The sequence below is a fragment of the Lagopus leucura genome, unplaced genomic scaffold (assembly GCF_019238085.1).
Source record: "Lagopus leucura isolate 7727_CA_CO unplaced genomic scaffold, USGS_WTPT01 Super-Scaffold_100157, whole genome shotgun sequence".
NCBI lineage: Eukaryota > Metazoa > Chordata > Aves > Galliformes > Phasianidae > Lagopus > Lagopus leucura.
In genome coordinates, this window is record NW_024962334.1 from 18,605,781 (window position 1) to 18,632,726 (window position 26,946).

The window sequence follows — 26,946 nt, forward strand, 5'->3', positions numbered from 1 at the left end:
TGAAACTGAATAGCAATGTTCTGGGTTTGAGACTAAGACTTGAAAGCAACAGGAGACTGACTCAGCAAGGAGACGGGACGGATCAGAAGATAATGGGAGAGACTATTAAGGAAGGTGAGATATAACCTTAGTAGTCTTAAGACAGCCTGTTTTAGTTACAGTTCATTGTCTGATTCCCATACATCTTGTGCAATTAAATGAAGCAGAGAAATTGTATGCAGTCATGTAAGATCAATATTCAACCATAATTGTTTCATTTCTGTGCACTTGATGTTGCAGCCATAATGTACATTCAGTGTGAAAATTAGAGCTTTAGTCAGAAATATTGTTCTACACCCATCATTAAAATGCTTATATTATAGGCTTTGAAGGGCACGACCATTGTTAAGCACAAATATAACATAATGTTTCAATTAGAATACTGAAAAATGTTTCATTTAATCTATTTAAACAAGATTTCTTTTTAAAAGCTTAGTACTGCCAATGCTTCAGCAAACATATAAGAGATTATTTGGATCTGAAAAGGTTAATTTCATACTTCACATATCAGGAACTGAACCTCTCGACAGATTCTGCCTTCCATCTCTCTCAAGTTGACAGTGGAGACAACAAATGACGTTTTGGAACATACCCAACATGCTTAGCCCAAATGGGAGTGAGTTAACAGGGCAGGGAGAAGTTTCACATTTTCCTGATTTTTGTGGACCTCAACCAGACTAATTATACCTGAATATTATTTTAACATTGTTATTCATGGCTGAGTTCATTAAATAACAGCATTCATGCCTGGTGCATTTTAACGTCTCATGCTTGAGGTTATCATCCAAATTCTCAAGGATTTATAATGTTGCCATAACATTTTCATAAGGAATAACGCTTCCCATCCAGAAGCAAGCACACATCATACTGCAGATTCCAAACGTAGTGAATTAGATGTTTCCTGGTGAGCAGGAACATGTTCACCAGGCCATTTTATTACTGCTTTTTTTTTTTTTTTTCTTTAATGAAATTTAGAATTCTGTTTGGGGATTATTTTGCTAATAATATCTCTACCCTGTTGAGAGAAAAGAAATTTAAAAGTGAACTGTTACTGTGGATATCTTCTTTTTAAATATTTACTTAATAAAAATGCCATATCTTTGTTTGACGTGATGCATTGTCTCTGTTACAAAGAAGATAAGCTGTCATGCCATATACCTATTTATTAATGTCTGCAGATTGTGTGTTGATGGTACATATCATGGCAAAGATCCACTTATTAATGCCTTCATGGTATGGTTGGACAGGATACATCTTTATTATTCTAAGGATACTTGAATTTTTATGCTGCTGCATTGCAGTACTTCAGTTGCTTTTTCAAACAAGCTTAGATATCCAAACATGGAGATACGGACCAATTTTGTCTTTCATATTTGACAAATATGTCTAAAAGCCCCCCCTTTTTTTCTTTTTTCTTTTTTTTTAAATTCCCCTCCTGTTCCTTATGAATCTCTCACCATTCCACAAGAGCTGTTTTTCTTAAAGATCTCTGGTGTTCGCTCATAACCAGCGGGTGTTGCGAGCAGTCACAAAATGTTGGGTTTCCATGAATACAGTGATTCACATTAATTGAAACTATTGGTTGAGTCTGCAGAAGAAATCAGGCTGTCTCGTAGCACCATGTTGCAGATTGTGTGGTTTATATTACATTTTGCTGTGAGACCCGAGGTGACCCGATGGTCAAAACGGTGGCACTGCTTCTCACCTGTGCGTTCCTGTTTTTTTTCGCTTTATGTGCAATCATTGCAATACTGCAATCTGCAGAATCACTTGGTCCAGCCAGCCTGCTTCTTCATATGCTGACTGGTGTGATCCCTTTTCTCAGGTCTGCTGCTAACTGTACATCTACTTCCCAGCTCTGTGCTGGTTTTGGGACGTTGATCAGGGGCTCCTTTTGTGTCTTCTAAAATAGCGGAACATGTCACGTCACTCAGCGGGCCATTTGGTGGGAAATACATTTATTGTGTACCAAGAACTTGATAGAGGGTGGTAGGCTACCTCTTCTCACAGAGGTTCCCAGCACCTCTCCCTGCCACCTGCAACATCTCAGCATCCTCAGCGTTTCTTCCAGAGTTGTTCTCTGGTGCCAGTTCCACCCATAAGTCTACATCATTCTTAGGCTTCACCAAGGAGTCTGTAACTATTGAAAGAAAGCCAGGTTGCCCTTAGTCCCATATAAATAATTTTTGTATTTGCTGGTAGTTTTTGTTATTCTGTTTCCTTACTGGATTGCAAATGAGTTTCTAGGTGACAGCTGGCTCCAGGGCAACTGAGCATATAGCCTGCACAGAAGCTCTCACTTATCTGATTACATCCTTCATAATTTGTCAAGGTTGTAAGCTCGTCATTTAAACCTGGGATCTTAGCTAAAAGCTGGCTTTCTGTGAAGTCAGAGAAACCTTTGAGCATGTGGATGTGGCATTGAAGGATGTGTATTAGTGAGTATGGTGGATATGGGTTGGTAGTTGGACTGGATGATCTCGGAGGTCTTTTCCAACCTTTATGGTTCTATGTAACTTAAACATTCTGTATCACATGCTATTGTATTGTTTATTGACAGACATGGTTTGTGTCTTGGCATAAAAACATAGGACAGAAAATATATGCAGAAAAAAGATGACTTTCTTTGGGGTGTCTTTATGCGAATCCTTCACAGTGGCTCCTTGAAAGTTGATGGAGGAGTTTGTGTTCTTGAAGTCTGTATGTTGTGGAGGAACTTGTCATGGCTGATTCTGAAGCTCCAGTTGGTCACTGAGAGCATTACCTAAAAGCTTTCCTGATGACAGCATTTGAAGTCTCTCATGCTCTCAATTGTCCTTGTTATAGGTTTATGACTGATGCAGCTCGACGTGAGCAGGAGTCTTTGAAGAAAAAGATTCAGCCGAAACTCTCTTTGACTTTGTCAAGCACAGTGTCCCGTGGGAATGTATCCACTCCACCTCGCCACAGCAGTGGAAGCCTTACTCCTCCTGTCACCCCTCCAATCACTCCTTCCTCTTCATTTCGTAGTAGTACTCCAACAGGTAAGCGTATACCATTTTGCTTATTCCCAAATCAGCTTGCATTTTTTCTGTGTGGCTTTTGAGAATATTTATTTAGAGAACAGGTAAGCGCTGAACACTTTTATCTTATCTCTGTTGGAGGCATTAATGTCTCTGTCTACTCAGTCTAGCAGTTTCCATGAATTATGCATTAGTATCTTTTACAGTTTTGATTGAAATCAGCCAATAGAACAGACTGAAAAGTCAGCACATTTGTCAATAACCAAGTCATCCTGATTTTCCCAGGTATAAAAGTCCTGGGAAGATTTTTTTCACCACTTGAAGAACACCGCTTGCTGTGTTGAGCCAGATCTCTTGACCAAGTCATTCTGTTTTATATTAGCTAGAGATCTTGTTTGAGACAGTAGTGACACACTGCAAGTTAAATTTCATTTTTTCAATTCTAAAAATATAAACGCTTATATGTCATCTCCCACCTATGAAGGGGGAGAGGGCTGAACAGATTTGTAAATTTTCCCGTTAGATTAATGTTAAGAAATATTCAAGGTCAAAGCACAGTCATCAATTTTAATGAAAATCTCTGTACTACAATTATCTTAAAAGTATTGGCACTCTTACAGTTATCTGTCTAAGCTGTGCAGCTACACTATGTGACTTCATAAGAAATTGAAATTGGCTTTGTGTTACTTAACATTATGAAAGAAAAAAAAGAAAAGAAAAGGAGGGAGGTGTTGGCAGGGGGAGAGAGAGGGAGGCAAACAGAGAGAGATCACTTGTCCAGCATTGTGTCAGCCAAAGTATTGAAGTCTCTAAGACTCCCAGGGCTTCTCTCAGGCATCCTTACAGGGATTTGCCATTGCAAGTCTACTGATAAGTCTACAGCAGATGAGTTTGCAGTAAGTAAGTTTGCCATATACAACTTTGCAGTCAAAACTTATGCAGCAAGATGGGAGTTGTGGACAAAGCAGTGCCCTCCTGTCTACACAGGGCTTCCTTTGCTAAACCAAGTGTTCAGCCTTCTGTTTGTTGTCATGGCAATGGTCTTATCTTGAAAGTGTTTGAGATAATTTCAGGTGTACCACAGAGAAAGTGTTTTTTTGTTGGTCAGCTACAATCTGTGCGGTTTTGTGATAAATAGAATCAATATATTCCTCTCAGTAAGAAATAGCATTAGTATCCCTGCTTTGATAAATTGCCTTGCCATGTATTTTGCATAAGCTATTTAACATTTTGGTATTAACAATTAAATGAAAAAGGTGTAGTGTTCCATGTGCCACTCTCTAAGTTCAGAAATGAATAGTTTGTTCTGTGTGTCCCTGAATATGAAAAAGGGAAGTGTGTTGGATATAGCTAAACAATGAAGCCTGAACGTAATACAAAGAATTTAACAAGTAAATTTTTCTTAATTGTCTCCTCTTTGGAATGAACTGATTCACATCCTTTAATACAGATGTCAAGGAATTTCTCCTTCCTTTTGTTTTTTTTTCAGCTTCTACTGAGTAGGCAAATTCATGATGCGGTCAGGTAGCACAACTTCGAATGTCTGTCAGGACCACTAGTTAACTGTCTGTTGTTTGAAATACACTCCATTAAACACTAAAGAAAGTTTATACTAAAATAATTCTATTTTTGATATTTATATAAACTTCCAATCTTTTAAAGTTATTCAGAATGTTGTTCTACCTGTAGTTAGGAAAATCAGCTTGTTTTGGCTAAGTGAGTTTCTAGGTTAACTGAGTCCTACTTGCCAGGTTATAAATAATAGCAGCTTCCACTTTCTGCATTCTGTGTTATAATTTTCCCCTTGGAGCCATATTCCAAGGTTAGAATTTGGAATAGCCCGGTAGCAAAAACAACATATAAAACAGATATTCTTTCTTGAAGATGTTTGGTTTCTTTAAAAACAAACAAACAAAAAAGCAATTGTTAACTGAATTATATTTCAGCAGAAACTTCCCACCTCAGAATTTCCATTTTTGTCACCTTTCAAATTTGTCTGGACCTAAAATAAGCAGAGCAATTTTTCTGATAACGATAGAATTTCTCCTAGCATTTTCTTGGCATGGGATTTTGTTCTGTTATTGTTCTAACATACATGCAAATGTACGCATGTGTATACATGTGTGTATATATGTATTTACACTCTAGATGTTCCCTGCTTGATCAGAGGAATTAGACCAGGTGACCTCCAGAGGTTCCTTCCAGCGCTAACTATGCTGAGACTCTGTGATATGTAGAACACGTGCTCAGAGTCCTGTTGTGGCTGAGTTTCTTTTCTTCATCCCTATGCAGTGCCTGCATAGGGAGCCTAGGAAAACATCATCTGGGTAGGTGTTAACTGCTAGAACCCAAAATAATCATTGTCCTCATCATCCTTTACACCTGTACTTCATCAAAAAAGATGGAAGAAAGAAAGCATTCCTTAAAAGCCGATGAGATGGCAGGCAAATATCTGCATGTCCCTTAGCAGAGAACAGCTGTCCTATATATGGTTTTTTGCCATTCTTTCTTGTGGTACAATATAGGAACCTTCTGGGTCCCATTTTCCAATTAGTGTCCTCCATTTAGGTTTGCTACTTGTCTTGGCCTCGCTAGATGTGGTGATGGTGTCTTGCATAAAATAGTCTGAACCTCAGTTATCTCAGTGTATGTCCCACCATTGCCTGATGCTGTTCAGCTACTGTTGTCATTTTTCAGCAAAGTGTTATTTCACATAATAATCTCCCATCCACATATTGACCAGCTTTGAACCCATCATTAGCTTATGAAATTTGATAAGAAACAGTTGAGGTGGTTTGGCTGCAGAGAATGTTTGTTAAGCTTTGCAGTAAAAATGTCTGCCAAAGGACTACAGGCCAAATTCTCAGACAGAGCTGAGCAGCTTCCAAGTTGACAATATACGTGCTGCAAATGTTACATGTGTGTGTACACCACCTTCTTGTGTACAAGTGGCATGATTCACAAATGGCATGTTCAGCAGAAATATGTAGTGAAGAAGTATGTTCTTGAAGGCTTTTTTCAGGTAATGAGGTAGACACACGTTTATCTGCAAACTGTGTGTGTGTGTGTGTGTGTGTGTGTGTGTGTGTTGGTCCCCTGAAACTGCCCATTTGTGATTTTGGTGGGAAGCAGAAAGGCAGCAGTTAATTCTCTATACCTCCCATCTGTTCCCTCAGGGATGACTGGCATCTGCTGTCTCTGCTTACATTTGACTTTTTGTTCCGTCTCCTGTAACAAGTTTTCTCTTCTCAAGACCTACATCCTCCAATAATTGCCTACAGTTCACTTTAAGAAATTTGTTCCAGTGTTTGTTGTAACAATAGTGTCTCCCAGGAGACTTCGTTTAGTAGGCTTAAAGCTCTTGTTAGGATTCACAGGCAGGATTTAGCTGAAGAAATGGCTTCCATCGGTAATAGACTCCTTAGGGTGCAAGGGAAGTAGAGCTAAGTAGCAGCAGCACACAGCTTATTTTGGAAAGATGTTAACATTCTCAAACATTGAAATATCTTTCTTTTAAGGAGTGCTCAATTAAGTCACAAAAACTTGTGTTGCCTTTATTTTTAAATGTCCTTTTTAAACCCACAAAACTAATAAAGTCTAGTTATGGATAAAAATGGGGCTGACATTGCATCTTTAACATAGGCTGTTAATTTCTTAAACATTTTTATACATCTGTGTGGCTCACAGATGAAATTTCCACCCCTTATTTCCTGGGTTTTGAGTGGAAGTCAGAGTGTTGACGCTCCTTTGAAAATTGTGATATCTCTTCATACTGAAAGGCTTTAAAAAGATTGAGTGATAGTGATTTATTAGTAATTTGCTATGAAAATAATCGTGTCTCAGTTTTAGTTAAAAAAGTAGTTCATAGTAACAAGTTTCAAACTTAAAAACTAAAATAAATAGTAGGTTTTTTTGCATTGAAGAAGTGCCAAAAATCATCTGAAGTCACTGTTTTGTTTTTGTTCTCCTTCTGTATATATGACTTTCTTTTTCTTTTTCTTTTTTTTTTTAATGACTCCAAACCTGGGTTTGTAAATTTCAGCCTGGAGTGAATTTTTGGCCCTCTTATAAATGCTAAAGTAAGGGCTTAATACTACCAACTGGCTTTTTAATGGATCAGCCCTAAGTCTTGTCCCTTTCACCTCCCCCCAAAAAGCCTGGAATATTTGGAAACCTCATAATTGGCATTACATTTTGCTCTAAAGAAACTGGCTCTCAGTCCTCCTTTCCTGTTTATTTTGATTTTAATAGATTACAAGGTATAACATTTATGCAGTTTTAATAGGTTTATAAACCTACTTACTGCCTGATTGCACTGGGCAGCTGATGGCAGTGAGTCCTGGCAGCAAGCATTGAGGATTCTATGGTTGGCTGCAATAGCTACAGCCATGTGTCAGTCCTTCCACTTGTAAAGAAGATGAAAGGAGTAAGTTTTCATGGGTGGTCAGAGCTGACCCTATGAGGGAGTTGGCAAGGCCCATTTTGATTTGCAGCTGTCATTTAAATAGCTGACTACCTATTGGTTTATCTTACTAATTAGGGTAAATGCCTTTCTGGGGAGTCACATTTGTGCAGTCATTTCTGATTGACTTCATTAGAAAGGTTTTACGTTTCTAGAATATGGCCAAGTTCTTTGAAATTTCCACCAGTCCAATCTTATATTTACCAAATTGCCCCCATTTTCCACCCACAAGAAACCCCCAACATTTTTACCTCTTCCTTTTTTTGTTTTTCTGTTTTATTTTTAAAGTGAAATCTGAAATTGATAATTTGCTGGAAAAAAATACTTTGTATACTTGAATGTTTAATAAATCTAGAGCTAAACCAGTAATATTATAATCCAACAGGCTTAAAGATTCTAAACAATATTTTTGGACATAAAGTAAAACTCTGAGGCTTTCAGGTTAGTACTGTTGACTTAGAAAGCCTTGCATGTACCATCTGAGGGTATTATTTGAATAACCATTTGGCAGATCCGTGGCAGCTCTGTAGTTTATAGTGCATGTCTAGATACAGTGCATAGAGCATATCCACAGCTGAAATCAAGACTGCTTTGTAGCTCTGTCAGTAATCCAAAAGCTGCACCATTTCAGCCAGTTAGAATGTATCATGTGAAATGGGCTGATGTTTTTCTAATAAATCATACCAGTGGTGAACCGTGGCTTACATAATATATGATTTAAAGACAGGAAGTGAAACTTAATATTTTTTCAGTTAAAAAAAAAAAAAATCAGTCCTCAGCTGGTGTGTATTTTCAGAGCCTGTTGTAATAAGTGCTTTCAATACTCAGTGTAACTGAACTCTTAAATCTGTACAATGATTTTAAATGTTTAGTTGTGTTGTAGATTTAGTTTCTTTTAAAGAGAATAATTCCCCGTTCACTCCACTGCAGAGTGTCTTCTGTGATTAATACCATGTATGTATAAACTTATATGCAATAAAGTTAATAGATTCTTACAACTCAGGCTATTAATCTTTCCTCTTATTCATTTGGATTTTGTTCAGTTTTCAAGTGCAACTCCTGGCCAAACATTGACCAAAAAGTTACAGCTTCCTTTTGGTGTTAACGGGTGTTGCTACTGATGAAATAATTTAGAGCTTCATTGTTCCCTTTATGGGTGACTAATTTAAAGGAGATTAAACTGTCTGTGTTACAGCTTAGGCTCTCTTTTCTCCTCTTGTCCAAGGCAGCTGGGTCTCAGAAATGAGAGCTGTAAGAATCCACCTCGCTTGTGGCTCACTGAGAGCTTGTCTTCGTGGGAGCTTTGCTTTGGGGGAGATTGCAAAGCAGCATGGAGCAATTTGGGAGCTTTCTCAATAAGCATTGTTAAATCAAGTAATGTTATCTCAGTGACATGAGATATTATTCATAGAATTCTCCTGTATAGCACTTTCCTTCACGGATAACTCTTGAAGGAACCCCAAGGGCCTTCTCTTGAACCTAGTCATTCTCATTTTTGAAAATGCTAAAGTTGAAAGCAAACCACCCATTGTTTGCTGGTAATAGCAATCAAAAACACAATAGTAATCAGCCATTGGAACCGGGTACTGAAATAGGGTGAGAGACGTGCCAGAAACTAATATGGTTTAGATTCTAAATGTGTGTTTGATTTTTGTTACTTTAGTTGTTTGAAAAATGTCTTGTTTTTTTGTAACGCAAGAGCTCGTTTCTCTTCATAGGTATCAGTGCAGCTAGCATTCTAGCACAGTTTCCATATGTTAAGCTTTCAACAATGAAGTTATCACATGGCACAGACAGCTGTTGTGATGAGAGCCATTGCAGCACGTTAAACAGAGTCCAGCAAAGAGACCTGCTCAGCTAAGCTGCTTTGTAAGTTTAATGTGGACAGTAGAAATGTAAAATAAGTCTGAAATTGATTGAGGACTGAAGGGAGAGGAACGAGGTGCTCAGAGCTTTTTGTTTACAGATGTGCTATCAATACGTAGCCCAGTTAATCTGAAATTTTAGCAGAACTGCTATTTATATCAGAGTGTTTGCAGTTTCTGTCAGCAGATGGTATTTCTGAACTCCATGTTAGGGTGAATCAGAGCAGACTGTGAACCATTAAATCTGCTATTCGCTTGATAATCTGCAACAGCTTTTTCTTGGAGCCATGCAGATTGGCTCAGTAGGGATGTGAGTAGAAGAGAGCTTGCTCTTTTGTGGTGTGCTGTTTTTTTTTAAGGATAGTATGTTGCAAAATTATCTTAGGACAGGCAAGTCGGTGGGTGTGGTGTTTTAAAAATTTGCTACAAATTCAGCTTTTATGCAAATGTATAAAATTGTCTCAAATGCATTTAAGCACCGATTAGTGGTAAGCGTCAAACCAGTCACTGAGGGACTGAATGCCTGAATCTGAGCATTTAACAAGTCGTGTTGTCAGACCAGAATAAAGCATGTGTGCACTTTGCAGAGTTGCAAACTCAAGAATTTATATAAGCACAAAACATTAGCCACTCACTTCAAAAAAAAAAAAACAACAAACTTCACCTGCATTAGCATATCTGAAATACTCAGGTTTAATTACTACACCTGATAGTAATATAGTATAGTGTCATGCAAATGTAACTGACAAAAAATAACAAAAAGTAGAAATATGAGATCAAATCCCTGGGCGCTTGAATTGAATCGTCGCTGAGAAGTTGGTTGAGAGTGCCACATTTTTGTGTGTATGACTTATGGGGTGCCGAGTGTAGTAAAGCACAAATCAACTGAGTTCTACTGTAACTTGAAAAAACACACTTTGAGGTGTAAGAGGAACCATCTCATTAGTTGTTCAGATTAACAGAAGTTTCTACTTGTTTAGCTGCCACTTGTGTGCAGTGTTTTTACTTAAAAGTTAGATATGCAGGCCCACTCTTGTATAAACAGTGTGGGCAGGTAACTAAGCCATACTTAAAACGTGTAGACCAAATCATGTTCTCCAGCATAATGGAAGTTTGTCTGAATGCATCTGATATTTCAGTCCTACAATGTACAATAAAATACATGATGAAGTATCTCGAGGCGATTGCACTGTGGTCTATGGCAAAGCTTCCCTCTGGGGGACTTGGCTGGTGCCAGGATTTCACCTTTTCCATGCAGATGACGAATGAGAACTTTCTTTGTGGTTACTGGAGCCAAAATGATTCCATCTAATTGCAGGTTTGGGGGCCTATATTAATCCTACACAGTAATTAATATATACATATGTTTGCCCAGCATTTAGCAGTCTGAGGCACCTATTCTAACTGAGCCTTATGGGTGTTCTTGTAAAAAATAAATGCATAAATAATTTAAAAAATAATGAAGGCCATTGTGTGAAACAGTTGATCTACGTATGAGTTAACTGTAATATATGTGTGTGTGCTGAGACATGGTAGGAGATTTTAGCACAAGCTTTTGGCTGAGGTTGTGACTGGGCATGAATAATAAGTAAAATCAGTGGTAGTTTCTGCCTTGAGGAATAAAGCTGTAGGAGGAGGTTTCCAATAACAATGAAAAATAATAAGTGAAAGCGCAATTATTTCCTATAGGTTTCTCAGCACAGGTGGAACTTGTGCTCAGCACCAGCTATAAAGACGTAGCTTTTTCAGAGCTCGATGCTACGTTCCTCTGATTTAAAGGGATCCAAGCATGAAACTTGTACATATTCATCTCCTTCATCCAGTTTTTCAGCGAAAAATGTTCAAGTGCTTATCACTCTGCTTTGGCTTCACTAAAAGCCTTCTTTCCAGCAATCCTGTTGTACAGATTCCTTAAAGAAGCAAGACTACATAGGACGTTGATACTCACTGACAAAACCAAACCAAAACAAGGAGAATAGTTAAAAAAAAAATAGTTAAAAAAAAAAAAGATAATAATAATAAGTGATAGATTAGTTTCTCATATCTAGCATGGGAGATAAGCCAGGTAAGAAACAGCATCCAGCAAGATTGCAGGGGGGGCTCTGGCAATAAGAGGTTGCTGAGGGCCAGCAGTCAGCACGGGAAATGGAATAGAGGTGAGAAAGGAAGGGAGATTTTGCCTGAGAAAGGTGAAAGTTTAGAGGCTTTCTAAACTAAATAGAAAAGACTATTTAAATTATTCCATTCCTATTTCATTATTTTGTTCATATCTTTGATCCATCAAAGAATATCTTGATTTTTTTTTTTCCTTTGTACCGTCCTGTTACACGGCATTTAATGAAATGTGGCTGTGTGATGGGCATGTCTCTTAACAGGAGCCAGGGAGGTCTGCCCATGGGTCGTTTTTTTGTTTGGTTAGTTTTTATCATCTTGCAGGCAAAACTGGAAGCTTCAACCGTTCTGCAAACCACATCCACATCTGCCTTACATTCAGAAAATCAAATTATTTTAAATAGTTGTTGGGAAAAATAGGGCTGTGCTGTGAGGGGAAAATACATGAAGGTTTTTTTGGGGGAAAAAAAAACAACAAAAAACCAAAATCTTCTCAAAGCTTTCCTCTGCATTTTGTGTTCTCCTTCCTTTTCCAGCTTTATGGATATGTTTTCCTTACACTTCTGTTAAATTTCTCATTTTTACTTTGGCAGGAAAAAATGTGTTGAGCACAGTTTTCTGTGACAAAAGACTGACTCGGTCTTTAGATGTAGTGCTTTCCAGCAGAAGTCTGCATTTTGCTGGAGGAGAAGGTGCATCAGAAAATTCATAGTGCATCTTACTCATCTCCCTCACTGCAGGAAGCTTTATGTGCAGCCTCCCGTTCGTTGTATTTCCTCCTCCCAGCTCATTTGGAGCATTCTTGTTTGATACAGACATAAAACGTACCAGCAATTATAGAGCTACTGTGCGGCAGAATTGTATTTTAGTTGCACATACCTGTAATTAATTGTATGGGAATTTTCACAGTACTCTCCCCAAGGAACAATTTCATTGAAAAGTAACTATGTTGTCTAGACTACAGCAACTCGTAAAATCATCACTGGTTTTGATTTTTGAGCTACAAAGGAGTAATAGAACCATGGCTCATAGATTTAAAGTACTTGCAAGTGCAGGAACTGTTTTATAATCCCCATCTTAGGAGTCTAACCTGACAAACCGTTTTTAACAGGGTCAGGAACAGAAAATGTAAGATAAGCTTAAAGATTGTCTCTGTCAATTTGTGATAGGAGCTTTTTGTTGTAAAAGTGCATCCTTTGAACGTGGATCTTTCATCCCCCCAAATGCAAAAAAAGAGGCATGTGTTTTGTCTAAATGTGGCTGCCTTTTGTGGCTTGTGGCATAATTGGTTTAATGTAGGAATAGCTTGACACTCAAAAAGGAGCTTCAGTGGTCCTGAGTAACAGTGACAGCGTTCATGTTTGTGTATTTACGCTGCAAGGGCCAATGGGTGGAAGGGTTAAAAAAAAAAACCACAACTATTTAGCTCGATGAATAATCTGCTAGTTACCTCAAAAGGTGCTAACTGAATGCACAAATGTATTTCAGAAGGTGGGAAACAATAGAAGGACATGTGGCATTTTTTAGGTGGCTGTTTAAATCACGTATACATATGTGCACATAAGTACTCACACAAAATTCCACACTGCAAGACTGAACGGGATTGTTTTTTTACCATTACAGTGACTCAAGAGCTGAGAAGAACACTCAAGCTCTACTAGTGCTGTATGTCTGCATACTGAAAGGAGTTATGGCTTTCAGAAAGTTAGTACAGTGCCTAGCAGAAAAAAAAAAATACATACTTTCTTAGGCCAGCACTTCAGTGTGCTGAAGATGGTGAAACTTAAGCAAATGTCTAAGTTTTCTTTGCACACTAGCCAAAGCAAATCAGAGGTAGAAAAAAGGAAGGGCTAATGTGCCATTTCACACCTGATGATTTAAAACACAGAGAGTTTTATTTCACAGGGGAAATGGTGTATTGTGAGTTGATGTTAGCCAGTACGTGGTCATCAAAATGAGGTGAAATGCCAGGAAACGCAGGGACCGTTTAGTTCTTGCATGTTACCAAGCTAAAGACTTCCTAACCCCAAAACTATATATTCTCTTATATTTTAAGCACTTGTGGCCTTGCAGGTGGGAGGCACGGCTCTAACTGAAGATCAGACCTGATCCACCCTAGCACGGTCTCTTGTCTTGTTAAGATATCTCCATATATAGTCAGACAGCAGCATCATCCTTAGCAGTTTCCTGACACTTCTGCCTCTAATGCCAAAGGATACCAGAAGCCAAGGAGGAGTGGAAAATAACAACTTGAAAAGTACTTTCATTTCAGCCTTAGGTTAATGATGCATTGTATGAAACAACTCACACCTGCTAACGTATGTTTGTGCACCTTACTGAAACCAAGATAGCCTCAAAGGAAGGTTTGTGGCTGCATACCAAGGGCACTGCAGTGCAAATTTTATTTTGTCAAAAGAAATGAGAGGAAATACGACTCCTTCCTGAATATGTGCTTATCTTTGGATGTTAAAATTGTTTTTCTTTTTCAAAAAATAATGATGTTTTATTAAAAACCTTTACAGCCCTATCCTCTACGTAGGTAGGATGACAAAAGCCAGCCTGGTTCAGAATTAAACTTAGTTCTTTACTATTCATTTTGAGTATTGGGTTATCTATTAGGGTGCATTGATGGGGTTTCTTAAATCTAGATGGTCAGGCAGGTAGTTTTTGTGCTAAGTGTAGTTTTTGCACAAAATAAATCCTCCTAGCCTTCACTGCACTGAAATGGAGAATCTGCCATTGCCTCCCATGTTGTTGGGCAAAGCTGTAATCCTCCCAGGGCTTGCAAACGTGGAATCTCTTCAGCATAAAATTGCTGAAAGAGCTCTGGGCTGCCCTGGTCCTCTGTGGGCAGTTTGCCAAAGGACACCTTTGGCATGATGATTCAACCCATCCAGCTCATCTTGGAAGTAGCTGCATAGCTAAATTCTACTAAAATCAGCTGTGCTCTGCGTGCAGCAAGTGCTACCAATGCAGCAATTTGTTGGACTTGCAGCCTGGTCATAGCTCGGTGCATCATTTTTGGGTTTGCATGCTGATAAGTGGGAAGCACGTAGCAGTTGGGTAGGTAAGGAGTGTGTGCATTGCAAGTTTTATGGCCTGTACTGTAAGTGGCTGAATGGCTTTTGTGCAGCTGTAAAGCATGTTTAACCTGGTGTTATAAAACACGTCTCAAATGTATTTTCATAGCTTCATAAACTGCAGTTCATTTATGTAGGTAGTTTTTATTGTAATCCTTTATCTTAAACATGAAACTGCTTCCTGATACTGCTTCTACGTCTTTCCTTCTTTTTATGAAAAGCAAAAGAAAAAAAAGAGCTTTTCTATTCTCTTTCTTCCCTACCTTTTTGTTTCATGCATCAGGAGAGTCCTTAAGTACTGCAAAAGCGCCCTGAACTTGCATTTTTGTATTGCTAACCTCAGAATGCAGGCCTAGCGACTAAAAAGCCAAACTAACATTAATTATGAATGTTCTTCTCGCTGTGGTTTTTGGAATAAAACTTTGGAACAGATGTTTGGGAGGGAGAAAAGGGGGAGGAAGGATGGAGTTGTTCTCAGCCCCAACTGGTTTTAATTCTTTCTTGAACATTTTGAGTCTATCTTTAAACGTTTGCCAGAGTTTAATTAACATCCCGTGACTAAAGGTGGAAAATGTCCGGCTTTGTTTTTCCTCAAGCATATACCTGCACTTGTGGCTCATGCCAAAGCCAGAGAAAGAAAGGATTCCAGCTGGCATCGATTTTATTACTGTTACATTAATTTACAAGTTAAGCCTCAGTTGGGAGGGGTCTGCTGGATTCATTTATTTATTTACTTTTTTTATTTTCATGATTTTAAAAAAAGTTGCCATGTAAAACACTGCCATTTAATTACAGGAAGCTTATGCTCTTGTTTGGTGAGCATTTCATAGCTTATTCTTCTTTATACAGAGTTGTAGAAATCTGCTTTTGAGATGCGTTTAAAGCAGAGATTGTGTCCTTGGGTTTATCGTGTTTTCCCTGTACTGTGTATAAACAGAAGAGTGTACATTATTGAAAGCCCTTTTTTTTTTCTTTCTTTTTTTTTGGTGGAAAATAGGATTGGGGGGAAAAAAAAAGTTTATGTAAGAATGCAAAATAACTTCCCGAGACTATTGGCACAGTGTGACCATAAAACCTCAACAGCACATTGTGCAGTGACATTCTAACAATTTGCTTTAGCACCTCTGCAGCGTTTTCAGAAGGTCCTGTTGTACAAAACACATGGCATGGTATCAGTTGACTGTTTCTTTCCAGAATCCCTTCTTTCCATGCATGTTTTTGTGATTAGTTGCTGTTTCACTATTAATTGCAAATAGAGATTTTTTTTTAATTTACCTCATTACGTGGATGTTTTATTTGCATTTATACATCCAATAAGTTACAGCGTATCCACTTATGGAGGTGTGCAGGCTCCTTCTGATGGATTTATAAGCTCCAAGCTGGGATTTTCTGTTTTATTTTTAAAGAGTGTTCTTTGCCATGCATATATCAAGATACAGATATATCAAGATAGAAAGTGGCATGTAATCGTTCCTAAGGCCAGACAGAATCCAGCTGTTGCACCTAGCTGTATATTGGCTCTAGAGGAATTTTTTTAACCCTAGTTTTATTATTTTTGATTTCCCTGTAGCCCAGAATGTTGAGCAGACCTAACGTGTAAGTAGTTTCAAATTTTACTAACAGCAGATAAAAATATAGAATGCTAATGTGATACTGTTTGTACTTCAAAAAATAAGCATGATGATGGTGATTTTTTTTTCCCCATTGTCATTTTAGCTTTATCTCCAGCATTTTGGGGTGATTTCCCTAGTAGGCTGCCTCAGCTGAAGTCATGCTGTGTGAAAATACAGTCTATTTGCTTTTCTGTTTCTACCTATAGGATCTGAAGTCTCTGTGGTTTACACCTAAGATTCAAACTTTTTAATTGAACATATCTTAGGTCGCTTAAAATTCAGTGTAGGCTTACAGTGAGCATTTAAATGAAACCAAAAGTGCTTATAAATGTTGGAATAGCCCCATCTGCCATTTTACTTAAAACACTGAGGCTATCAGTGGGTGTTTACCTGTATCTGTGGGATGATCCTGTTCAAAGCATCACTGTTCAGATGAGCTTTTTGGGATCTCCCTGTGATTGCCAAGTTGCAGTTGCCATTTCTACAGCCACTTTGAGTGCCCCTGGGGGATGTCCAGAAAGGCCTGATCACACCCTTGCCTGCTTAAATGTTGCCCCTTAGTGCAGCAGACCCTGGTGGCTGAGAGCTACAAACAAACAAGTAGTTCATGGTATAACACTTCTTCAGAGCTTTTTCAAGTACTTTGTGCATTAAAACAATGTTGAAAATCATATTACTCTTTGTACTTGAATTTGCATGCACATCATTACACGAGGCACATTTTTGAAATTCTCATGGGGTTTGTTCATTAACTGAGCTTTGCCTCATCCAGAGACAATAGAAAATCAGTTCCTCTAAATAATAATGGTTCCTAAACAGCCAGTCATTTAGTGCCCGGTACTGAGTCTGTGCTGGGAGAGCGCTGGAAGGCAAGGCGGTTTCTCCAGAAGACATTTTTCTGGCCGAATCCTGCTCTGACTGGTGTTGTGAGGAAGGGCAGGGCTCTGGCTGGAGGGCAGGACACACAGAGCACAGCCACCATGACCTGCTGCGGCTCCCTGGAAGGCCGAGGCGGTAATAAGCTTTAATTGCTGCTCTGGGGGCTCCTTTGTGGTCGTGCAGAGGGACAGAGGTCTCTGCCAGCCTTGGCGGACGCCTGTTTGACAAGCCATGACCACCTCAGGCAGCTCTCTCAAGCGATGGCAGTGCTGCCAAGCATTCCTCTGCCTTCTGGGAACTCTCGCTCAGGAACCAGGCCCAGAGATACTAGAGTAAGAAAGAAGCCTGAGCGGTGTGCATTGTGCCTGCTGCCTGAAGACAGCCCATCCAGCCCTCTCCATGGGGAACTCAGCACTCATGCCACGTAGATGCTTAATCAAACACCAGAATTGCACTTGCAGTCTGAAATACCAGCATCTGTAGCACTTACACAGTGGTCTGCTTTATCTACCCAAGCTTCTTTTGGTTGTATTATATATGTGTTAGCATCTTCGCAGACATGAATGGTTAACATACTTTTGGAAAAATGAAAGACTAATCTGAATGGACCTGTCACAGAGGCTGGAAAGCATTTTCTGTCTTCTCAGTTCTTTCTCCAACAGCAAGCAAGCAAAGGAAAAACCCCAGCTCAGACTATTTGGGTGATCCAGTGTTGGAAGTTTGTTGCCAGAACCAGCACACTGTGCCACTCGTACCAGGTCACAGCCAAAGAGCCCTGCTGCAGCCTCTAGGCTAAGAACATGCGTGGCAGCTGTGACATGTTTTATTTAACTGTTTTGTATTTCATTGCTCCTAGCATTTATTTCCTGTGCTCAATATAAAGGAAGAATATTCTGTTTCGAATGACTCGATATGCCCTCAGACCAGCAATGAATATCAGCTGTGGGAATGCTCTCTCTGCTGCTGAGCATGGAGGGAGACCATGGACATGCGGGGGAGAACTTTGATAATTCCATACATGTGCTTTAGTGTTAGACCACAATTCTTGGAATATTAATTATTCTCTTCTTTCTTTTTTTTCCTTTTCCTTTAATCAAAGAAGCTGTCATGGTATACGGGAATGCAAACTCCTTAACATAAGAAGTGCTCTCATAAAACTGTTTCTGTGAAATACAAACTGCGAGTCCCGCACGGGACAAAGTGTGAAGCTGAATTTTTATGAGAGATCATTGGAACAACCGTGAACTTTCAGTGACACTAGCAATGCTGCTTCCCACTGCAGTGGGCTTTTTGCTCGTAGTTATTCATTGCATATGTGAATGTATGCTTTCTGGTCCTGGAAATAGTTGGCAAGGATATGTTGTTTTGTGTTCGGGTTTTTTTGTTGTTGTTTTTATTTTTTCCTTGGGAGGAGAAAGGAAGAACTCATGATGTTCTTGATCACAGATCAAGATAGATCATATTTATTGTAATCGCACACGCAGCACGTGCTGTTTTTAATCAGCTTTGTGTTTTTAGTGCTACAAGGCACGCTACAGAAGTTAAACGCATTAAATAACTGCAAGTGATGTGCACCTGTTAGAACCAAGTTGAGGAAGAAAGTCCTCTGGAAACCACGCAGAGGAATGAAGGTGTGCACAGGAAAGGTAGAATTGGATCTTGGCTAAGAGGTGTGAATACCGAATAACCTCCGCAAGTCTAAAAGATAAAGTTTAGATTTTTAGCACTGTAATTGGGATGCTGCCTATGCAAGGATGTCAGATAGTTAACTCCTGCAAGATGCTTTTGAGGTGTTTAAGTTACTTATGTCACATGCTAGAAGAAGTAGAAGATAGGTGTGCAACAGGTCAAGTCTTTGCTGTAGGGTGACGTGACATACTCACAGACTTCAATAGCAAAGCTGAGTAGAAGAAGAGGTGGAAGAGGTATTGATGCTGCAACTTTGCTTTTCATCACACTATTAAGACTTTTTAGTGCCCAGGCAGCAGTCATAGTTTCCTCTAAGTGTATATATTTTTTTTCTTCTGGCAAATAAGCTGCTGTTTATCACTGAGCATCACCTCAGTTGTAATGCATTTTGTTTACACTGCATAAAAATTAGAACAGAAATAACTTGTTGGTATGCTTTTGTGACCCTGTATATAATTTATACCTTCCCACAAGTGATAATTGCATGCAGTACCTGGCTCTGTCATGGCAGCCAACACGAGCAGTGCCTTCTGGCGTCCAGCTTATGTCCATCTCCACCTGTGAAGCCCACCCCTTGCTTGAGTGGCAGTGGCATAGTCTCAGCATGGGAAATTCCAGAAAGCAAACAAAAGCCTAGCTTTCTTTCATTGCCTTTGGATTGTTTTGTGTTTTGTTTTGTTTTAATATAGTGGGGCAGTACTGCTGAAGTGAGCCTTTTGGTGTGGTTGCTGGAATAAGGAGAAAGAAGGTGGCTTTATGGGACAGAACCAAGGAAACATTGAATGCAAGGAGAAAGGGCAGCACTGGGAAGATGTTATTTAGTCACTGGGAAGAGAAAACATTAATTCTAGCCCAGGGTGAGGTCCTTGTGGGATCTCAGAATGAAAGCTGTATGATGTATGCAGCTGGATATGGTGAAAAGCAGGGAGCTAGCAGAAAGGCTTGGGACGAACATGGCTAGAAGAGAGAGCTGGAGAATTCAGGGTTTTTGCTACTGCAGAACTACCTTTGGTTACGGTAGTAACATTGTAAATTTGTACAACACCTTGCTGAAAGCAGGAGCTGCTCCATCAGCCTTTCCCTTCCAGGTATTTAGAACCTCATCAAATAAAGGTGTGTGTTGTGGAGTTTTGGAGCAGCCATTTGCTTCAGAAGTCCAGTTGGGATGTTTTTCCTTTGAACACTGGAGTGGGGAACAGTGGCCCTTCTGAGCATTATGAGAAGCAGGGAGGCCACCAGCATGCGTGCTGTGCTGCAGGGGGGGCTGCTCACTGCCCAGAGGAGCACTGTGCCCCAACCCAGCACCCTTTTGTCCTGGCAAGGGGCAGCCAGCTGAGGCCCCAGGAGCTTTGCAGTGGTTGTTTCAGATGGCTGTCACACCCTGACACAGGCCATAGGTTAGACGCAAAGATGCTGGCTCTTTATTTTTTTCCCTTTACAAGCAAATATTGACACTTAGTATTGTGCAACAGCACCCAAGTCTAAAAAAGAAAGAAGCAGCAAGTAAGAAAGCTGTATCTCGATGGAAGCGCAGAGCTGCGCACTGCTGTCCCTGCACCACTGCTGTCCCCTGGCCGGCTGCCCATACACCTGATTGCCACCCGGCGTGGGAACGCTGCACCCAGCCATGGCCGTGTGGTGCTTAATTAAAGTCCCTGACCTGCGTGCTGGGCTTCTTGTTTCTTCTATCTGTTTTTTTTCCCTTTCTGGTTTGTTGCACGCAAGCAGTGAGGCTGGTGGGGCACTGCTTGGGTCGCTGCTCTCAGACACTGACAACTGAGGAAATTAAATTCAGAGGCGGAATCAGTTAGAAGCGTGACTAAAGCGGTGTTGTTTTTCTATGGCAACTGAAACAATATAATTATTTAAAGGAGAGATTTTTATTGCTAATGAATTCTTTTTAAGGCAGTCAGTTCTTACGTTTTGTTTATACCAGCTCCCTCTTAAATACATTTTGGGTATTGTTTGTTGTCTTTTAAGAGAGCACAAGCAACTGAGTTCAGTAGGACGCTGTCAGATAAGAGCAGTGGTAGACTCTGAGGTTCCAGCTTGTGTAAAGTCATGTGCCTTCGAGGTATGCTGCATAGCTAGCAGTGGGAGAGAAGGAAAGCATGTTCCTATGGTTATTCATGTAATCCTATTTGTAAAATCCCCACTGGCAAGTCTGAGTTTAAAAACTAGAGATAACAGAGAGCTTGTTTAGGCTGTTAAACAACTCTTTCATCTGCACTGGACAAAATGTTGTGTTTCGATGCAGGTAAGCTAATGAAAATGAAACTGCGGGGATGCGCTGACCTTGCAGTTGCTCAGGCATGCTTCTTGCTTTCTTCCCTCCTTCATTGAGTCTTGTAAGAAAAGCCAGGCAAATGTTGCTGCGGAGTTGAATCTCTGTGAAGCTATTAGAAAAATTAAAGGATGCCTTGAAAGTAAAGGAAGCATCGTTATAGTTGCTTCAACTCCCCACCACTTCTGCTTATCTTGTCCCTTCTGTTTTGTATTGCCTACTAGGTTTTCTAATTACGTGTTCCTTGTTGCCACTGAGAGTGATGATATCCTCAGTAGATGTCACAGACTCAGGTGATGTTTTCTTTAGGAAGACAAAATCCTGTTTGTGAGGAGATCACCCTCCTTCAAGGGGTTCTTTATGATGGCAGAAATTGTTGGTGGCAGTGACCGAAACCCTCGTGTGTTTTCTTATCCTAGAAATGCATATAGTTGTTCACAGTAGGTTTTTCTGTTGCATTTGGTCAAAAAAAAGACTGAGCTGAAAAGCATGAAAGGAGCAGCTTGAGGAATTTTTTCCATCAAGATACAATCAAGGGCAGGAAATCGTAGAAGCAGAGTTGTGGTTTTGCCTCCATTTTTTTTTATTAGTTAATTAAACTCTAACAACTCTTAACTTCATTTTAGGTTAACTGTTCCTAGAGTTCAGAAATATTTTAAGAGGTCAATAATGCTTTCCTTGGCTCTCAGTCCTTCTGTGTGGGATGAGGGATCTCAGGCAGCGGCCTTGCAGTCCTGCAGATGCTGCACATGGTGTGTGCGTGCGCTCATGGGGAAACGATCCATCGTTCCTCATCTGCACACCACCCCGAAAGGATGGAAACCGCAGGAAGGCAACGTGGATAGCCTGACATCTGTAAGCTGCCTTCCAGTATCCGATTAAAGCTCAGAAGCCCGAAGTGCTTACAGCTACCAGTTGACATGCATTTTTGCTTAATGAGCAGGAGGTGCTGAGCGGGAGGGAGCCTACAGGGAGGGGGGGGTCGGGAGAGGAGAACTGAAGGCCATAGGTGCGTATTTAATTTCACGAGCAGCAGAGGGGGGAAAAAAATCCCACAAAGCCCCCATTGTGCACTGCAGCAAGGTTTTCTTTGTGAAGTCGCGATGTTTCTTTTTTAAAGTGCCATAAGGCAACTGTCTGCGTTTCGAGCTGCGTGGAGGACATGTGAGGGAAGCAGATAGAGCCGTGCGAGTGTCCTGTAACTGTCTTTAATAACGGGAGTTCCAGCACTTGGAGCCAAATCATCTTTCAGCAGAAAGGATAAAATTTAGCAGAGCTGGGAAAGGGGAAGAATAAAGGGGAGGGGAAACACAGCACCACCTCCCGCTGACACCACAAAAGTTTCCCTAAGCTTTCCCTCTCCCTCCCTCTGTGCATATATTTTCTTTTTAATCAGCCGGGGCTCTTCCCTCCCCTGCTTCTTTTTTACTGTATTTTTACGGCTGCAATTCTGCTTTCCCAATTTCTCTCGTTTCACGTTCAGTTTCTTCAGAGACATTCATTAATAGTTACTGCAATTTAAAATAATAAATAAACTCGGCACCAGCTGCTCAAATGGCTGCCGTAGCATATCTGGAACATAATGCGGTCTGTCCGGGGCAGCCACACAATGCAATTTATCCCTACACCTGAGGGAATGAATTTCACAACTGTAATTGCTACAATATAATTCTTATTAATGTTGTGCTTTAATTCCCATTAATTCCAAAGGGCTAGTAAATGCATTAGGACTTGTCAACATATTATTTTACACTGTTTATGATCTGTAGAATTACGCTCTTCAGTATTGTATTGCATAAAGAAAAGCCTTAAAATGAGCTTTGATTGCAGGGCGGAGGGAAAACGCATTTTCTGTTGGGCATTGGGAGGGAAGGAGGGGTCCTGTGTTGGAGGAGCAATGAAAAGTGTGTTTTAAAATCAATCCTTTCAACTTGCTGCACCACGCGGTTAGCTCTTTATGACGATGTATTAATAATGCCTGTCTTGGTTATTAGAAAAAGAGCCACTGGTATCTTTATGAAAGAATAAATAGCTGTAAGAAGGATAGCTTTATAAAATTAAAAGTAGCTGTCTTCCAGCAAAGACAGAAGTGGGGGAAATTGCAAGTCATTGTAACTGATGTAATAAATGCGGAACACGTTATCTCCCTGCGCTCTTATTTATTCTTGGTTTATCTCGCTACCCTGCTTTTCTAGGTAGTGAATATGACGAGGAGGAAGTCGACTATGAAGAATCAGACAGTGATGAGTCCTGGACTACAGAAAGTGCTATCAGCTCTGAAGCTATCCTTAGTTCAATGTGCATGAATGGAGGGGATGAAAAACCTTTTGCCTGTCCTGTTCCTGGATGTAAAAAAAGATATAAGGTAAGAGGTAGTGCAGACCTGCCTTATCTCTTCTTGGTGCAGGTAAGAGAGGGGAAAAAAAAGCCTGTAAAATCATTCTTTCTCATCTAGTAGACTTGTCCTATGCATTATTGTGCTGTTTTAGCAGAATATGGATTTCAATCACTGGTTCCCTCTCAAGCACAGGCAAGTTACAATCTTTATAAAGTTAGAAGTTTTATAAAGAATGTAAAGCCTTTTGCATCCATGTTGTGAAATGAGGTTATATATGGTGACTTTTGCAAGACTTTTGCTTTACACATTTCAACTGGCTTTCCATTACTTAGACAAATTAGTAGCAGCCTTGGGAGGCAGTACCAGCAAAGCCATCACATGCCCCTTTTAGAGGCACTAAATAAGAAGCTTCTGCCCATCCGTAGCAGGACTTCCTTCTGCATACGTGGGAGAGAGGCAGCTCTCCTTCACGAGACTGCACCCAGGTGCTGTGCCTCATGCAGCTGATGCAGGAAGGGGGTGGTTAATGTTTTGCAAGTCAGAGGTCACTCCCAAAAGGCAGAGCCTCAGAGGAACTCTGGCATCGTTCTGTCCCGGGTCAGTGTCCCCGTGACTCATACGCACAGTCGTCGCTGAGTCTGGCTCTGAGTGCTGGGCTTGCATCCCTCTGCGTGACACACTGGGAAGCTTTTTTTTTTTTCCTTTCTGATTTCTGTTCATCATGAGAAAAATGTGTCTGTTTATGGGAGTGGAAAGTCTTTAACTCTGAACCTTGAGCTGGCTGGTAAAGGACATACTGAGATGTTGTGGGGATGGGGATATTGCTTCATGTGAACTAGTGCAGGGATAGATGGAATTTTATCGACTGGTTTAGGCTGCATCACAGTATTCTGTAGTCATTGGAATTCAGGACCAGAAATAACGTGTTAGTCACAATTTACGTAAACCATTTCTGCGTGAAGCACTAAGAAACTCAAGCACTGACCTGTACCCCACAGAATCCAGTGGTGGTTGAGTTTGTTTTTGTACTTGTTTTATCTTGGGGTTAGCCTTTAGCAAATTAGGGACTTGAAGGAGAACAGAAGTATGAAAGAGAAATGTGGGAAGTCTAACAACATTTGAGATAAAGCAGTTGTGACAAGAATGAATAAACTCTACGTGAAAACGTGCAGTGGATGAAAATGTGTGTCAGTGATCCTGCAGCTGTTCTGGACTGTGGCTTCTCCGTTAGCAGCAGATCATGAGACGCAGTCATGTACAGTGCTGGGAGATCAGCTAATGCTTGCTTAAATACTTGTAACATGAGCAAGAGAGCACTGCACTAATTTCATGCGAGTCTGGTTTTGAAGAGCTGTTTCTGACCTGTGTCGTGATTATTCTCTGTCTCAGGACAGGGCAGAGGGAAAGATGTTTTGAGAATATTTGCATGTATTACATGATGGATGTAACCACGTTCTTCGTAATGCTTTTCTTGTATGTGGTAGAGGCTGCCTCAGATGAAGGGTATGGTATAAAAACTAAATCCCTGGCTCAGGAAGCAAACAAGCCATGGTGATTGTTAGAAGTCACTATGCCCACAGGGCATCTGTGCTTTGCAGAAAACTTTCATTTAATGGCAGTGGCTAGAAGGGGAACCCTGTAATTTGCTATATCCTGTCTGTTCTCTGTTTGACTGCCAGCCCTCTGTCATTTTATTGCCCAAATAAGCAAGCTGTTCCTGCCTGCTTCTGCTATCTTGCTACCTTCATCTCAAACGCATGAGGACTGTCTAAGGGATATCTTGTACACCATTAATGTTAGAACAGTCGGATGGGGAACAAATTAATGACCCATAGAGAGGCTGACAGACAGAGAGCAGCAGCAAATAAAAAATACCATATATTCCTATGAGACTCACCTCTGTTCAGTCCAGATAGGAAAATGCATTTCCTTTAACTCTGCCTCACCTCATCTCTCTTTTCTGTGGGCTCTGCTTCCTTCCTTTTTTCTTTTCAACCTATTTTTTTTCCTTTTACGTTTTTATCTTCGTTTCCTTCCTTTTAGTTTTGTGTCAGCGGTGTTTCTTGTTTCCTCTTCATCTTCCTTCTTACCCCCCCCATCCTCAGATGAATTATTTGCCGAGTCTGGGTAGGGAGTCCTGTGATCAAAGCGCTGGGATTTTCTGGTGGGTACTGGATAATCACAGTCAGGGCTGTAAAACAATTATAGAGCTACAAACAGGAACACGGACATGCACATACAGTAATTGCCAGGCTCACTTTACGGCTGAGAAAGGATGCATTCTTTTAGGGAGCGAGGAGGAAAAGAGAATATACACAGTTTTCTTTTGTCTGGCCCTACGTGACGTACATTTGAGAAGCAGAGATGTTATTTTTAGGTGTGTTATTTGTACTGCAGTACTGCCTGAAGGACCCAGTAGAGATCAGGGCTCCTTTTTGCAAACAATGTACAAGGATAAAAGATGGCCTCTGCACTGAAAAGTCATTATGGAAAGGTAAATAAGACAAGAATGAGTACAACAAATACTCCCAAGGAGTGGGCTGGGACGGACAATGGAAAATGTAATAAGTTCATGTTTATACACGAGCCCAGATGTGTATCAGAAGACCCTACTGGCCTCCTGCCCAGCTGCTATCTGCTGGCGGTCTCCCATAGGCGTCGCAGTAGAAGTGAGTCATAAAAATTGAATTGTTCTTCAGGAACTTTTTTTTTTTAATTTAGAAATGAAGCTGCTTGCTTATAAAATGCATTGGTAACAAGCGCTCTGTAAGGTATGGCATGGCACAAGTTTTTCTCAAAGTGCCAGAGATCCTGAAAAAGAATTAACTTTTTCTTTAATGGCCTGTAAACTTGGTTGGTGGGATATTCCAAAGCGGCTGAAGGAGTTTGGAGCATGCTGGCTTATAGGTGCCCGTCAGCCTCCGAAGCTTGCTAATTTCTGGAACTTGCTTTCTTTTTCTCTAATTACCATTACTGACCTAGGCAGAAATGATGAGTATTCAAGAGAAGGAAAATGTGTATGCGATATAAACTGATTAAGGCAACTTCTGAATACAGAATGGAGTTTGATACGTAATAGCAGGGGAGAAAAAAATCCCACAAATAATGTATGTATACTATTATAGACAAAACCCTAGAGTATCTGTCGCCATTTTTCCAGCTTGTGCAAATACAGTAACACAAGAACAACAGATTGTTGTATGTACACACAAAATGTACCTTATCTGCATCTCTGTCAGTGCAGTCATGAAACACTGAGATGTCAGCACTGAGGCAGTCCTCATCTAAGTGTGCCCGAGTTCCCATCTTTTACCTACAAATACACTAGAAAAACAAACTGACTTAAGCTGTTCTTGGCCTTTGAAAAATTTCTGGCTGCCCAGAAAGCACCAATTTGGGTTCTCTTTGCAGTCAGTGAGTTAAGTTTGAAGTTACTTGTGCTTCCTACATGGAAAACAGTAACAGTTTATCACTGCAGGTATATTGCCAGCTCAGAAATTGACTGGGATGGAAGATGTACTTTGCTAAGTACACCTCATTTATGGTAGTGTTTGAAAGGGCGTATAAACCAAGACTCATCTAC

The 26,946-nt window shown here is 40.3% G+C and overlaps 1 protein-coding gene across 1 annotated transcript in view; it reads left to right on the forward strand.

Annotated features, from left to right (window-relative positions):
- JAZF1 (JAZF zinc finger 1) overlaps positions 1-26,946 on the forward strand; it is a 172,712-nt gene that overhangs the window by 140,842 nt on the left and 4,924 nt on the right. Inside the window, exons 3-4 of the mRNA XM_042889197.1 lie at positions 2,866-3,062; positions 23,221-23,390. Of these exons, the coding sequence (XP_042745131.1) occupies positions 2,866-3,062; positions 23,221-23,390 (367 nt within the window). The remainder of the gene's footprint in view (positions 1-2,865; positions 3,063-23,220; positions 23,391-26,946) is intronic.